Source organism: Entelurus aequoreus, linkage group LG08 (genome assembly GCF_033978785.1).
Source record: "Entelurus aequoreus isolate RoL-2023_Sb linkage group LG08, RoL_Eaeq_v1.1, whole genome shotgun sequence".
NCBI classification, from domain to species: Eukaryota; Metazoa; Chordata; class Actinopteri; order Syngnathiformes; family Syngnathidae; genus Entelurus; species Entelurus aequoreus.
Window position 1 is genome coordinate 27,773,291 of NC_084738.1, and position 16,908 is coordinate 27,790,198.

Here is a 16,908-nt window from a genome sequence, read left to right on the forward strand (position 1 = left end):
CTGCTCTCGTTAGGATGCCAACTGCTATGGTGTTTATATATTCCCCTTTAGATGAAAACTGTCTCATAATCCTCACAAAGAAACGGGGTAGGGTGGAGCAGGGAACAAGCGCTTTTGGTGTCGTCCTCGTTAGTTCCAGGTCCTATATGGCTGCCAAAGTGTCCCAACTTTTCGGATTACCTCCTCAGATGTCTCATGTCCAGGTGAGAGGCATGATTTACGATCAACAATAAATTTACAGGGAGCAGGGAAGCGAGAAAGGTGCAGACCACACGATGATGTCAACATAGGCACACCCAGAAGTGATCACGGCGCCGCTCTATATAGTTTGTCTGTGTTAGCGTTTATAATAATAATATCACTAATACTTGGTGAGTAGTCAAGTCACGAAATGTAAATTGAGTATTTTTGGTGCTTTTTGAATGGTTATCAGATTTTATGAGGGGAATAGTGGAGCTACCATTGCCTCCGCTCTAAGCAGGCTTTTATTTATGTTTATTTCATACTTAGAATGCATTAAAAAAAATCCATCCGTCCTTATGTCTTTCATAATGATTGTGAACGATAGGCAAAATTCCAAAAAAGGTGTAGGTCCCCTTTAAGAAGCTCTTCAGTGGCAGAGCCCTGGGCGTGGATGAGATACGCCTGGAGTTCCTTAAGTTTCTGGATGCTATGGGGTTGTCATGGTTAAAACATTAATATAGTAATATATACAGTACATGTCTGTCTGTTTGTCTGTATATATTAGGGGTGTAACGGTACGTGTATTTGTATTGAACCGTTTCGGTACGGGGGTTCGGTTCGGAGGTGTACCGAACGAGTTTCCACACGAACATATTAAGTAGCCGCCTCCGCTTCCTTCTGCCTCTGTCTCTGTCAGTCCTCTACACAGCACCCAGCATTGTCCCACCCACAAAACCATCTGATTGGTTACAAACAGAGCGGTAACAGCCAATCAGCAGCAGTGTTTCCCATAAACTGCCAAGATACCTGTGGCGGTGGGGGCGTGGCTATGGGCGTGGTCACCATGACACCATCGAGTAATTTGCATAATTTACTACAATGATTTGATTTTCTCTAAAAAGGCTCAAAAAATGTATATTTACTAATTAATAATAACAGTTTTGTTTTAAACGTCCATCCATCCATCCATCCATCCATTTTACAATATAATTACAACACTTTATGTACATATTTATATACAGAATTGAACAATAAGTTATTCACTGAAATATATTTATTAATTGTGGTTCTTACAAAAAATATATCTTATAAAATATAAAAGCTAAAATGTCTCAAAGCTCTGCCCCTTTAATTAGTGCATACTAAATAATTTAACTTTAGCCTACTACTACAACCATATTATTTACCAGCAACATAAAGTGAAACAGAGGCAGAGGTGTCCTGCCACAGTCAGTAACAAATAAACAGAAAACAGTAGTGGTGGTAGATAGACACAGAGCTTCATCAAACATCTGATCCACTGAACAAAGAGCTCCAAAAATCTTGTACTTTACACTGCCATCAGTTTTACTCCCTACACTTAACCATGTGTTTCCTACTGCCTGCAGACTTTGCACCCTTTGTTATATACACATGTTGTGTTTCTAATATAAATACATTTAATAAAGTCAAATACAAATAAGGCAACAAGAGAAGTATCCTACACTTCTCTTTTGTAAAGTAAATCTGAACAGCCGATATGGGCATCTACATCAACTATATGATTTGCCTGAGAAGCTGGAGAGGACAAAAAAAAATAAAAAAATAATAATTTTATTTATTTTTAAAAAAAATTAAAAACATTTTTTTTTTAATTTTTATTTATTTATTTGTGGCGGACGTAATTCTTTCGTGGCGGGCCGCCACAAATAAATGAATGTGTGGGAAACACTGAGCAGTGCATATTCAGAGCGGTAACAGCCAATCAGCAGTGCGTATTCAGAGCGCATGTAGTCAGTGCTGAGCGTTTAGCAGGTAAGCATCAGGCAGCGGACTCTCCCCAAATTATAATAAACACCTCCCAGTCAACTACTAGTAACATCACCATGAGCCCGTTGACCTTCTAGAACAGTGGTTCTTAACCTTGTTGGAGGTACCGAACCCCACCAGTTTCATATGCGCATTCACCGAACCCTTCTTTAGTGAAAAATAAATATTTTTTATTTTTTTTTAAATTCCAGACAAAGTTATATGTTTTTGGTAACACTTTAGTATGGGGAACATATTCTAAGTAACAAAGACTTAATTTAGAGTTTTTTGGACACTAGGGGAACATATTCTAAGTAACAAAGACTTAATTTAGAGTTATTTGGTTAGGGTTAGGGTTACAATAAGGCGATGCCGAATAAGGCATTAATAAGTACTTAATAATGACTAGTTAAGAGCCAATATGTTACTAATTTGCATGTTAATAAGCAACTAATTCATGGTGAATATGTTCCCCATACTAAAGTGTTTTATGTTTTATTACTGGTGCACAAAATGAACCGTGCATGAACATCACCTTGTTCAAACAACAAAACCAACACAGTGCATAAACTCACAACAAAGTACACACCTGCAAATCAGTGTGACTTCTGCTGTTACCGTATCCTTAATACGCCGATAGGGAGAAGTTTTTATTTACACGATGAGTCGGTGTGTCTTGACCTGCGTCGAACCCCTGAGCCCGACTCACCGAACCCCTAGGGTTCGATCAAACCCAGGTTAAGAACCACTGTTCTAGAAATATAAAAGGCAGTTCAGTTCGCTCGCAGTCCTGGCTTGAGGTGAAGGCTAATTCGCTTATAGCGTAACGTTAGCTCATTTTGCGTTGTGTGTGTGTGTGTGTGTGTGTGTGTGTGTGTGTGTGTGTGTGTGTGTGTGTCTGTGTGTGTGTTACGGACAGCAAAGCCCTGTCTGTCTGTTATTTCACTTGACCTTTTTCTGTGTTGATTGAGCTGTGTTGAAGCAGCTAAAAAGGACATTGTGTTAAATAGATAGTTTCTGTCTCTGACAGTTGATATAATAATGTAACTGCATCATTAAGCCTACATGAACTCCATGGTGTTCAGGGATGAATAGTCTCTCCTATTGCTATTGTACCATTTTTTCAGCTATAGTTACATTAATCATTAGTAATGCAGCAGCCTAGTTTTTAATGGCAGGGTCCCAGGGGCGGTATGGTATTTTTAAAATTTTTTTTGGCTTAAAAAAATACAATCATGTGTGCTTACGGACTGTATCCCTGCAGACTGTATTGATCTATATTGATATATAATGTAGGAACCAGAAATATTAATTACAGAAAGAAACAACCCTTTTGTGCGAATGAGTGTAAATGGGGGAGGGAGGTTTTTTGGGTTGGTGCCCTAATTGTAAGTGTATCTTGTGTTTTTTCTTTTGATTTAATAAAAAAATAAAAATAAAAACAATTTTTTTAAAATTTCTTGTGCGGCCCGGTACCAATCGATCCACGGACCGGTACCGGGCTGCGGCCCGGTGGTTGGGGACCACTGGTGTCGACCACAGGGAAGTCTTTCACATGTCGGAAAAAAAAAGATCCTTTTTAAAAAAAATTATGTGCAGCTACACATGAAACTTTTAACATTTCAAAAAAGTTACTTATGTTAAGTATTTGTTTCAATAAAACAAGTTGACACACACATTTGAGTTTGACTTTGTCCAACTTCACTTTACGGAAAGAATATTGGGATATATATTGTATCTCGATATTCAGCCAAACAATATCGGGATATGAGTTTTGGTCCATATCGCCCAGACCTACACTAGTGTTTGCGACAGTGGTAGCACAGTTAAAGGATATTCTCTGTGTCCGTTGAAGTTGGCCTTATGATGGCATTGTGTTTATACGTATGAGTGCACATGTGTATGTCATTTGAGTGTTAATAATGAAATTGTGTTATTTAAGACATATCATATTGCTCCCAATTTTTTATTGTGCTACTAAAATGTTTCTGTGCAACTTTTTTATTTTTTATTATTGTTTTGTAGCACCTATGCTCTTGGTAAACGGCTAAGCATAAAGCCCTGATTTCAGAATCTCATTTGTTGGAATTCATGTTTCTCTCAATTAAACGCAGCTCCCCAGTGCCAGCAGCACTCATGCAGCCTCAGACCATGAACGCCACCATGCCTGACACATTTACTGTATCTTACCACTCTCTTGTGCTTCCTGCTTTTTAGACAACAATGACTGTGTTGAGTTTTTTCGTGGAGTGTTAAAACAAGTTTTTACTGCGTTTCCAAGCTCTACACAGACTATTGTGTTGTCCTGTGACAACATATACTGTTATGAAAATGGTTGTTTAAAGTGAGAAGTGTACTCACTTCTGTGATACTGTACTGTAGGGAAGTGAATCTTACAACAACTTATGACTTTGTTTTTTGAGTGATTCAGAATAGATTGTGAAATTCAACATGATTCTCCATTCAAACTGATTCTCTATTATTTGGCATACAAATGATAATACGGTACTGTGCTCTCTCATGGTTGTTGCGTGTTTGTTTAGTTTTTTTGCATTGAACAAAGAAAGCACAGTCTACTAAGTCAATTTCCTTGTGTGTTAAATACACTTGGCCATTAAAGGCCTACTGAAACCCACTACTACCGACCACGCAGTCTGATAGTTTATATATCAATGATGAAATCTTAACATTATAACACATGCCAATACGGCCGGGTTAACTTATAAAGTGACATTTTAAATTTGCCGCTAAACTTCCGGTTCGAAACGCCTCTGAGGATGACGTATGCGCGTGACGTAGCCCGGCGAACACGGGTATGCCTTCCACATTGAAGCCAATACGAAAAAGCTCTGTTTTCATTTCATAATTCCACAGTATTCTGGACATCTGTGTTCGTGAATCTGTTGCAATCATGTTCATTGCATTATGGAGAAGGAAGCTGAGCAAGCAAAGAAGAAAGTTGTCGGTGCGAAATGGACGTATTTTTCGAACGTAGTCAGCAACAACAGTACAAAGCCGGCGCTTCTCTGTTTACATTCCCGAAAGATGCAGTCAAGATGGAAGAACTCGGATAACAGAGACTCTAACCAGGAGGACTTTTGACTTCGATACACAGACGCCTGTAGAGAACTGGGACAACACAGACTCTTACCAGGATTACTTTGATTTGGATGACAAAGACGCAGACGTGCTACTGTGAGTATGCAGCTTTGGCTTCTAAACATTTGATCGCTTGACCGTATGTGTGCAACTTTTTTTTGCGTATGTACGTAACTTTTTTTAAAATATATAAGCTTTATGAACCTTGGGTTAGGTGAACGGTCTTTTGGGCTGAGTGATTGTGTGTGTTGATCAGGTGTTTGAATTGTATTGGCGGGTTCTATGGAGCTAGGAGCTAGCAGAGGAGCTAGGAGCTAGCGTAACAAACACACAGGTGTTTTTATGCAGGATTAATTTGTGGCATATTAAATATAAGCCTGGTTGTGTTGTGGCTAATAGAGTATATATATGTCTTGTGTTTATTTACTGTTGTAGTCATTCCCAGCTGAATATCAGGTCACCCCCGGCTCTCACAGCATCTTCCCTATCTGAATAGCTTCAACTCCCCACTAGTCCTTCACTTGCACTTTACTCATCCACAAATCTTTCATACTCGCTCAAATTAATGGGGAAATTGTCACTTTCTCGGTCCGAATCTCTCTCACTTCATGCGGCCATCATTGTAAACAATAGGGAACTTTGCGTATATGTTCAACTGACTACGTCACGCTACTTCCGGTAGGGGCAAGCCTTTTTTTTATCAGATACCAAAAGTTGCAATCTTTATCGTCGTTGTTCTATACTAAATCCTTTCAGCAAAAATATGGCAATATCGCGAAATGATCAAGTATGACACATAGAATAGATCTGCTATCCCCGTTTAAATAAAAAAAATTCATTTCAGTAGGCCTTTAAAGTTGATTCTGATAAAACCTTTTCTAAAAAGGTTATAGGTTACAAAAACACCTCTTGGTTGCTGATTTTAACGTATACGACCAGTGAGAAAATTTGGTGATGATCTAAAAAGAGTCTTTTTAAAAATAAATTCTTCAAAATGTTTAATCAATTCACAATCGGAATAAATAAGAACCATAATTTAAATATAAATAGATTTTCCTGGCCCCTTCGGGCCCACTGAACAACAGATTTTCACACTAAACAAGTATTTCCAGTAACTAACTTTTAAATAATAGATTTTTAACTATGCAAACAAGTTTAGGATGCAAATGTTTTCTTAATATACTACTATAGTAACTTGATGACAGACCTACTAAATGCTATGCTTTTTTTCTGCAGGTCTCCCTGCCACCCGGGCAATGTTGCATCTAGAAGACGAGCAACCACAGGCCGACGACAATATGGAAGTTGCCAGGACGGGGTTGTTGGACCCGAGCCCGCAGAGTGAGACAGTGACCAGTGAGCTCCAGGAACTATCCCTCCAGCCTGCTCCTAACCGGCGGCCTCTAAACGAACGCAAAAATGGTAAGTTAGCAAAGGGACATCGACCATAAACTATGTTCACACTGCAGGTCATTCCGATTTTTTTGCACTTCTGGCTTAGTTACAGATCAGATTTTTTGCATATAAGTGTAAATAGTTACATTTAGATTTATTTTCAAATCCGACCCAGGCCTCTTTCGTGTGTGGGCAAAAATGTGATATGTAACCGATGCCACTACAGTCTGAATGCCCAGGTGGCGTTTGTCCGACCTATACGTCATCAAAGCGGCTCACGTCAATGTCCCACCACTCTTGGCTCTAACTCCTCACCCACACCCTCTTCGGAACCGACGTCGCAGCATGTTCCCCACAAACTGCCAAAGCCAAATTTCTTGTACTCTTTCTTCTTAATCTCCTACACAAAATAATTTAGTTAACACTGACTTGGTTGCACAAAACCCCTGAAATTGCCACAAAGACATACACGGACATAGTGTTTTGTGCATGCAGGTTACTTCAAGAACGCAATCCGTTCTCATTACATACAGTACAAATAGAAGTTTAAATTTTGTACTGTGAACATCTAACCAATTAAAAAGATTGGATTTCAACAAAAAAAATCAGAATTGGGCATCATACCCTGCAGTGTGAATGTAGCCTATGTGCTCTTACAATCTGTTTCCTTACATCTTTGGGGACAGTTTTTTTCGGCTAAATGTTAAGTGCTCTTTGTTTTGAATGAACTAAATTGAATTGAGAACGGGTTACATCGTCTTTAGTAACCACAAAGTGAGGGTTTAATGACCAAACAGTGAATGTCACTTTGTTTGTACCTTTTGTACACTTGTCAGTGGACAGTTTACCTCAGCACAGAGGTTGTTTAATAAAGACCAGGGACTAGTGTGAGTGCACGTACAAATATGCATGAAAACACTCCTACAGACATCACATATGGGACAGTTTAGTAATTATGAATGGTTTGTTATATTGTGAAACTTACAAATGTTTGCTTGGAGTGATGAATGAAGAATCCAAACGAGTAGGAACGATGACTTGAAGACGAAACGGCACTTGTACTTGTGGTTAAAAGCGCTAAACAGAAGGAATTACTATAGACGTTCATTCCGCAGTACCTGCAATGAGCAAACTTGTCCAAAAGATGGAGCCATATCACAAACAATAACACACCTTTTCAATGTCTCCGCATGTCAATCCATAAATTAGCCGCACCGTTTTATAAGCTGCAGGATTCAAAGCGTAGGAAAAAAGTAGCGGCTTATAGTCCGGAATTTACGATAATTGCAATTTAATTATCGAATTTTGTATGTTATACATATAAATGCACAAAACTGCGAAAATAACAAGTGAAGGAAGACATGTTACTTTTAGACTGTCAATCAACATATTCTCGTCACAAAGTGTCACTGATTAGAACAATATGCAATAATTTACTTAAATATTTGGCTTCAAGCAGACAGACTTTTGACTACATCATGCTCTTAAACTGAAGAAATAACCGATAAAAACTAAACAGTGTTTATAATGTAATGTAATCATAATATAAAATAATAATGCTTGTGACCATTTAAAGGATATAAACTTTTATTTGTCATTACTGTAGAATTGTTTATCATTGTACTGTATTTGGCATGTAAATACGTTTTAGTTATCCTAAGTAAATAAACAAACACAAATTTAAATGGACTCTCATCTCTGTAATCAAACATTTAGCTTAAATAAATATTGAACATCTTCAAGTGCATTTTTTTCTCCCAGTTGAAAAAACTACGCTGGGTTGTCTTTCTATTTGTTGCCATCACGTGATCAAGGCATTCTCGCCCATTTGTCTGTGTTGATGGACTCATATTGCCCATCCGGGTTGAAGCTGAAATATTACCATAACCATAACCCATACCATGATTTGTAATCATATTTTGTACCTCTTAATTTTTGTTACTTTGCCGAACTTTTCACAAGTGAGTCGTGAGTCTCTCTGTCTGTTGTGCTTCCTATGTGTGTAAGTGAGTAGTCTTGCTCTCCGTCCAACAAGGCTAAGATTGTGAATTAATGAAAAGAGGGCTCACTCTGTTCAGTTAATTGTACTGTTAAAGAGGAACTGCACTTTTTTTGTAATTTTGCCTATCGTTTACACATGTATTTTTTTTAATGCATTCTAATTATTAAATAAATGCGATCAAAAGTCAGCTTAAAATGGAACTCTATTCTGCCTATAAAGCCCTTAAAAAAACATCCTAACACCTCCATTAAGGTTTTATCTACACACTGTAAGTATATATGTAATGTAGTACCGTATTTTTCGGACTACAAGTCGCAGTTTTTTCATAGTTTGGCTGGGGGTGCGACTTATACTCAGGAGCGACTTATGTGTGAAATTATTAACACATTACTGTAAAATATCAAATAATATTATTTAGCTCATTCACGTAAGAGACTAGACGTATAAGATTTAATCGGATTTAGCGATTAGGAGTGACAGATTGTTTGGTAAACGTATAGCATGTTCTATATGTTATAGTTATTTGAATGACTCTTACCATAATATGTTAGTTAATATACCAGGCACATTCTCAGTTGGTTATTTATGCGTCATATAACGTACACTTATTCAGCCTGTTGTTCACTATTCTTTATTTATTTTAAATTGCCTTTCAAATGTCTATTCTTGGTGTTGGGTTTTATCAAATAAATTTCCCCCAAAAATGCGACTTATACTCCAGTGCGAATTATATATGTTTTTTTCCTTCTTTATTTTGCATTTTCGGCCGGTGCGATTTATACTCCGGAGCGACTTATACTCCGGAGCGACTTATAGTCCGAAAAATACGGTAATGGGCACATTTATAATAACATTTAATATTTACGTACTTTGATCATTTTAAGCATAAGCAAAAACGCATCACGAGGTTCGCTTTTTTTTCTTCTTTACGGATTACTACTCACTGCAGTATTTTATGAGCGCCAACAAACAATAAAATATCACTTACTGTGCAAGGTCTGCTGTCACTGGGATGCCAACTGCTGGGATGTTGTGAAGAAACAGGGGGTGGAACCCAACATCTTTTTATTTGGGGTTAAAACAATCTCCATCCACACAAGTGTAGTTTCAAAACTGTCTATGTCTACACACAAATGTATACACCCGCTGTCATGCACATTTAGTCCAATCAGAATCACGGAAAAGCAGCCACAGCTGACTTGGTGGCATTACACCTGTTATTGTAATGTTTATTTTTATAAACGAGACGTACAATGACATTGTACATTATTTTTCAAACCAGCCTGCAATTACACAGAGCCCTGGGAACATATGAATCTTTAAATCGCGCATGCACACCTGTGCCACTGAAACCCACCAACACTCCTGGAATTATGACATGTTTAATCAGCAACATAGTGATATATTACATGTGCAGTGAAGTGTGCATTATTTCTAAAATGACGAACCAAGGATACCTAAAGCGCACGGACGTGCGTGTGCCGCCACAAAACTCTCGTGGAATTATAAAGCTTAATGGTCAATATAGATATACATGTCCAATGAAGTATACATTGTCATTAACATTAATATGGAGGAAAGATATATCACTTTTTTTTTTAGTTGCTCGGGCATGTTATATGCATGCGCACGGTCTAGCCCGGCTCTTTCTACACAAATGAAACCTACACACGTAAGTTAACTTCATGATCTGTCGTGAAACAAAGATTAAAAACATCAGATAGTCAAAGTCAAAGTTGTCAAAGTTCTTCCATCAGGTGAAGATTGCTGAGCTTTGGAAATGACAGCGCACACCGTGACGTCATCAGAGGAGTACAAGTCGCCATACGCTGAGCGGAGGATTTTGTAGATCTTCACCTTGGCCAGTGTTAGCAAAAGTCTGCGTTTTTAAGGACAAAAGTATGCGTTTGCGTGTGGACAAGAGGCCTAAACGCGGAGATAAGTAATATGCGTTTATTAAGTATCTGTGTTCTTGTGGACATGGCCTAAAACTTTTTCCAAAGAGCAAATGGTGTTTGTTATTAGCATACTGGCTGGCCCCAATGCAGCACACACAAATTGATTGGCCAGAAGGCAAAGGACGCGAGGATTAACAATTCTGATTGGCAAACGTGTTACTCAAATGCCGGTGGCGGCTATTTATCGCAATCAAAACCATGATGTTAATTTGATGTCGATTAATCATGCAAACTTACTAAAAAATACAAAACATGCAAAATAGCGGGTTTTCAAACAGTGTCTCTATTCATTTTAATTATATAAAACAACATTACTTGGTCAAAATATGTTTTAAGTACTTTTTGAGCACATTTAACAATACTGTGATAACTATAATAATTTTGGTCACAATAACCGTGATATGACATTTTCATTTTATTACAACATGGTTAAAATAAAACATAACAATTTGCCTCTGGTTCTATTCTTTGGGTCACGTTAGTCAGCTGGTGTTAGCCATCAAAGCATGCCATATCATCCTCAGTAACAAGTTCGTATTTGTGTCACTAATGCAGTGCTTCTCAAATATTTTCTGTCACGCTCCCTTCTATTCTGTGTTATATGTGTTTTATGTTGCACCAAGAAAAAAATCGTAGTTTGTGAACCCGTTCTCAAACAATGGCAATAAAAAATATTCAGATTCTGATTTTGATTCTAGGAAGAAGAAAATATTTTGTGCGCCCCCACTCTCCACCCCGGCTATAAATAGTATAATTTGTCTATAAAATTGTTATAAGTACACTGCTGCATAATTGTGTATCCTTAATAACATGAAAGTAAACAACACACCAGTCTTTCCTCAACTCCCACTGTAGCCAAGCGCTATATACGCTTCGTCGTATTCTAGTACCGCAAAAAAAGCATGTTCCCGTAGGTCACACGCGCCCCACTATTTGAGAAGGACTGCACTAATGCTAGATGCAATAATGCCAGATGCAAAAGGTATTTAACTTTACCTAGAATATAGCAAGGGGCAGCACGGTGGAAGAGGGGTTAGTGTGTCTGCCTCACAATACGAAGGTCCTGAGTAGTCGTGAGTTCAATCCCGGCCTTGGGATCTTTCTGTGTGGAGTTTGCATGTCCTCCCAGTGACTGCGTGGGTTCCCTCCGGGTACTCCGGCTTCCTCCCACCTCCAAAGACATGCACCTGGGGATAGGTTGATTGGCAACACTAAATTGGCCCTAGTCTGTGAATGTGAGTGGGAATGTTGTCTCTCTATCTGTGTTGGTCCTGCGATGAGGTGGCGACTTGTCCAGGGTGTACCCCGCCTTCCGCCCGATTGTAGCTTAGATAGGCTCCAGCTCCCCCCGCAACCCCGAAGGGAATAAGCGGTAGATGGATGGGTGCAATATAGCTTATAGCGATGGTCGTTGATCATGTTCGATGTGTTGCCTTGCTCTTGCTGCCATGCCCGCAAGCACGTTTAGCACGTAGGATGACCTTCTTCTTCCACTGCAACAAATGTTATTGTTGACAATGTCAACAAATCGTTGCACCCCTAGTTTGAACGCTTCCACACCTCACTTTGCATAGCGGTGGTAAAGCATGCTCCCCTGGCTTGTGGGGGTGCCCCGGATGTCTGAATCTCAGCTACCCCGGCAAATACTTTGCCTTTCGTAACCGCTTGTACAGTATTTGATTAAAGAGTAAATGCATGACACAAAGAACACTTCCTGTCTTTCACTTTTAATGTGTACCACTTGGGAATTCAGAGCGGACCAAATGTATTTGTGGCAGACAGCCACAAAAAATTAATATATGGAAAACACTGCATATGCAATGGTAATAATTGTTTTCAATAATATGTGTTGTATAGTATTGTACTGAGCAGTCTTACGTTTATGTTACAGTGTCATTTCTGGTTCTATGGCTATTATTGCACTATTCCTCTTTGCTATTAGTGGTACACTTTTTCAGTGATTTGACAAAAAATCCAAATAAAATTCAAAACACACTCTAGATCAGACATGTCAAGGCCTGGGGGCCAGATCTGGCCCGCCACATCATTTTATATGGCCCACAAAGGCCTGGAAATAATATGCGTCAATAAAGTACTTTATCTTTTCTTACTATTTGTTCTTTCCATTTTAACAGTAAAAAAATGCAGGTACTGCATGACATTGCATACCCTTTAAGCTTTAATATTATCCAATATAACAAAAATTATATTATCATACTATCCAAACATTTTATTTTGTCAGAATACCCGTATTTTCCGCACTATAAAGCGCACCGGATTATAAGGCGCACCTTCAATGAATGGCCTATTTTAAAACTTTGTTCATATATAAGGCGCACCGCATTATAAGGCGCATAGAATAGACGCTACAGTAGAGGCTGGGGTTACGTTATGCATCCCGTAGTTGCGAGACCTGTTGTGGCTCAATATTGGTCCATATATAAGGATCACCGGATTATAAGGCGCACTGTCAGCTTTTGAGAAAATTGGAGGTTTTTAGGTGCGCTTTATAGTGCGGAAAATACGGTACTTCAATTTCTGTTTGACTTATGGTTTTAGAGAAAGTTATCCATCAAATTGTACACTGTAAAAATGACAATACAATGTTTTTTACGGCATGTAAATTGAAATAACTCTACCACTGTTTTTTTACGGGAAATTGTGGCTGAGCTGCTAGTGGTCTTACTATGGTTGTTATTTTTACTGTTAATGGTAAAACAGTATCACAGTTTTTTTAACGGTAAAAAATTGGCAGCTCAGTTGCCAGAATAAAATAAAAACGATGGTAAGGTTTCTCCCTTTACCATAATATGTTGCAAAAAACACTGTACATTTTATAGTAAAATTGTGGTGATTGAGTTGCTAGTTTTTTACTGTAAAAAAATACAGATTTTTTTTACAGTGTACGTTAAAAAAAAAAAAAAAAAATTAAATCCATCCATCCATCTTCAACCGCTTATCCGGAATCGGGTTGCGGGGACAACAGCTCCAGCAGAGACCCCCAGACTTCCCTCTCCAGAGCAACATTAGCAACTTCCTCCTGGGGAATCCCGAAGCGTTCCCAGGCCAGAGAGGATATGTAATCCCCCCCATCTGGTCCTTGGCCTGATGCGGGGTCTCCTCACAGTGGGACGTGCGTAATAATTAAATGCATAGGTAAATTCATGTATCATTCGTTGTTACAAGCGGCCCTCTGAGGGCAGACATAACTACAATGTGGCCCTCAGTGAAAATTAGTTGGACAACCCTGCTCTAGATGCTTAATGAGCTAATGACTCATTAGAATTGCAGATTTTTTGCCCTCCCAAGTTTTGTCATCAATTTTGTATTGATTCACATACCTATCAATATCAGTCAGCCATTGTTCCCAGCAGGGTGTCGGCCACCTTGTGTTGTTTGAAGTCTTGTCAATTTATCCTGAGGGTGTCAAGCAAGGTTAGATCAGTAAACAAAAACAACAGTGTTGCAGCTGTCCATGATAATAGAAAAGGACATAATTAGAACTACAAACAGTATTTCGAGCCACAGAAGGACACGTAACACACTTTTGAAGTGCTACACTTTAGTTTAACGAACAATATTGATATCAAAGGTATGTCCTGACAATAGTCCTGCGGCAACACTTTTATTATCACACAGACAGCCTCAAGGTACCACTCCCAATGTTGAACAACCTCTGCTCCTGTTGGCCTATTCATTTCTTCAATCCAGCAAACATGTTTCTGCAAGCTCTCCGTTAAGTAATCATGCTCAAAGAGAGGCTTTTAAAGCACCTGAGAGATGCACTGCTTCTGACAGCATCGCCATTTGCTTCATGCATACTGTAATGTTGGCAGGGATACACAGAACGTCTTCATAAACCTCATCACAGCTTTACATCCTTCATCAAGTTTCGCAATACATGTATGCTGATTGCACAAGGTTCCTTCCCCGGTAATAAACAGGCTGGGAGATTTGTTTTGTGTGCGTACATAGAGAGAGGTGACTTGTTATCCAGGAAGAAGATCAGAGACAGATGTGTGTGTGTGACATAACAATGAAACAAAAATCATGTCTCGTTGTTTGCAAGCTGATTTGCTTTTATGAAAAACCTAATTGGGAATAATTGCTTAAAATTTTGAGATGAGGGTAGGAGTGTTGGCTGCACAGCAACAGTTTAAGAAGGAAGTACGGGGAAAGAAAGGAGGAGTGAGGGGGTGTGTGAAATGTCACTATTGCATAACTATGAGGGGAAACAGAAGGAAAGGGAAAAAAATGAAAAGCAAGAAAATAACTTGTTTGTAACTTCTACTCAACGATGCGAGGCTTGACTCTAGTTTTGGTTCCCTCTAGTTTTTGTTCCCTCTAAGCATTAATGCTTTTTTCTCTATTTGTAAAAGTAAATGCAAAGATTGAAATGTAAAAAAAAATTAAGTGTAGCTCTGGGAAGATCGGTGGGACTGATTGGTAGACCGTGTCATCCACTCCAACCTACACACGCCCTATTTGCCGAGGCGTGCACACACTTGCAGACAGTCCAGAAAAAGGGAATGTAAGGTGCACTGCAACCTGTGGAGTTACTTACGATACTGCTGCTGCAGCTAAGAAGAAGAATGTGTGTTTGTGACTTTTTTTTGCAGTTCTCTGCTGCTGTTACATACTTTTTTCTTATTTTTTTTTAATTTACCGCACAGTTTCTTTACTATGTCTGTGTTGGAAGTATGAAGCACTAACCTTTGCCCGGAGGGTGACACTTCCTTTCGGCATGGTACAGAGAGATATGACTCGCCTGTCAGGTAATTTCAATGAAAATATTGCTCATTATTTGTCTTTTTGATTGATGGTATTGCTAGAAAAGTGTCAGTAGAATCCTAATTTAAAATGACATCAAGGTTCTTGCATGCATCAGTATATGTTAAGAGTTATGACTTTACTGCTGTTACTCTTGATTGTTTGTACAGTATGAGAACTAATGTTGCATACACAACTGCCAAAAACTGGGCATGTTTTTTCATTTGTGAATTAAATGTTTTAAAGCTTACATCTTTGCATGCCAGGCTAAGTACTAAATGTCTTATCTAGTAGCAAATCTAGTGTAGTCTGATACTTTAATGATCAACAATTTAACATTGCAGCCCTGTTCATTTGATTAATTTACCTGATGCACTGCAGAGCTATAACCAGTGCTGACTAAGTGACTTCTGCATGCACTGACAGGAAGCAGAGAAGACCTCTATGTCGAAATTCCATCAGTGTATCATGCGGGCGTGTAAACAAAGACAGATACAGATCGCATCCCTTCTCCTTCTCGCCCTTAATGTAATTACAATAGATGAGGTATATCCTGCACAGGGATGTTATGTAATTAGGGCTTGGTTTAGGCTAATATGGACCGTAGATGCCCGCGCATATATTAGATCTGCAAACGGCAGTCGAATGCTCGAGCTCTTCTGAATTTGCCTGGACGAGGCCAGTCTGGTACAACAGAGTTTTAGGGAGACTGATGTAGTTGTTATGTAACATAAGGGAAGGTTGCCAACAGTGGAGGCCCACACAGCGCCTCGTCATAAGGGAATGAAAAAAGAAGAGAGGGAAGAAATAAGTTGTTAGACAAGATAAATTAGTGTGGCAAAAGTTGTATGATTAGAGAGAGAAGTGAATAGTTGTAAAATAAGTAAAGAGTGGTAAAAGAGGTTTATGTCAGTTAGTAGAGTTCAAACACAATGCTGCTGTAAAATGCTTGTCCAGCTGCCAGGATTGAAATCAACACAATGAAACCGCTGAGGTTAAATGCCTTTAAGGTCACATCATTCAGAATTTCAATCAATCAATCAATGTTTATTTATATAGCCCTAAATCACAAAAGTCTCAAAGGGCTGCACAAGCCACAACGACATCCTGACCATAATATTTCAAGAAAAGTAGGTAAAGTCAGGAAAGTATGCCTCTGAAGGCACATAAAACGTTGTAGCACCAACCACTGCCCTTAAAACGGCCCTACTATGCAAACCCACTTGTTTTACCTGTTGGCACCTTTTTTTGTGTATTTAGAATCCCCACAAGTCCCGAAAATTTGAAATCAAACTATCGAGGCATGCCGAAGATATTTATAAAACAATATTGCCTTCTTCCAAACAAGCCATTGGAATTTGAGACCTATTAGTGACATATTCTGCCTTAGTTACGTCAGCGGATATCTCCATATATAGTAGAAGTTTACCCAAAGAGCTTTGCGCGATTCCACCATTTTTATTCAGTTGTAGTCAATAATTTCCTTATTTTCTTCTATATTCTTGTTGTGGGCTTGTACATGCACATGCATGCTGTAAATACAATCAATCGCTGTTGCCATTTCTAATAAAAAGTAGTGTATTGTTCTGACTTATATCTGTCAGTAGACCTCAATATGGAAGCGCCAACAACTACAACATGACTGAAGGACTGTGAAGACACAGTCAAAGGGGGCATAGCAGGGAGGAGAGCTTTTTTACATAAATAAGACCA

The 16,908-nt window shown here is 38.8% G+C and overlaps 1 protein-coding gene across 4 annotated transcripts in view; it reads left to right on the forward strand.

Annotated features, from left to right (window-relative positions):
* The window catches only part of mrtfab (myocardin related transcription factor Ab), an 84,661-nt gene that overhangs the window by 6,753 nt on the left and 61,000 nt on the right, over window positions 1-16,908 (forward strand). For 3 of the 4 annotated variants that reach the window (XM_062056149.1, XM_062056151.1, XM_062056154.1), the window contains exon 3: window positions 6,307-6,492. In XM_062056149.1, coding sequence (XP_061912133.1) covers window positions 6,327-6,492 — 166 coding nt within the window. In that variant the 5' untranslated portion in view covers window positions 6,307-6,326. Of the gene's footprint in view, window positions 1-6,306; window positions 6,493-14,386; window positions 15,201-16,908 lie in introns of those variants that run through there. The other variant, XM_062056153.1, reaches the window with a different exon arrangement.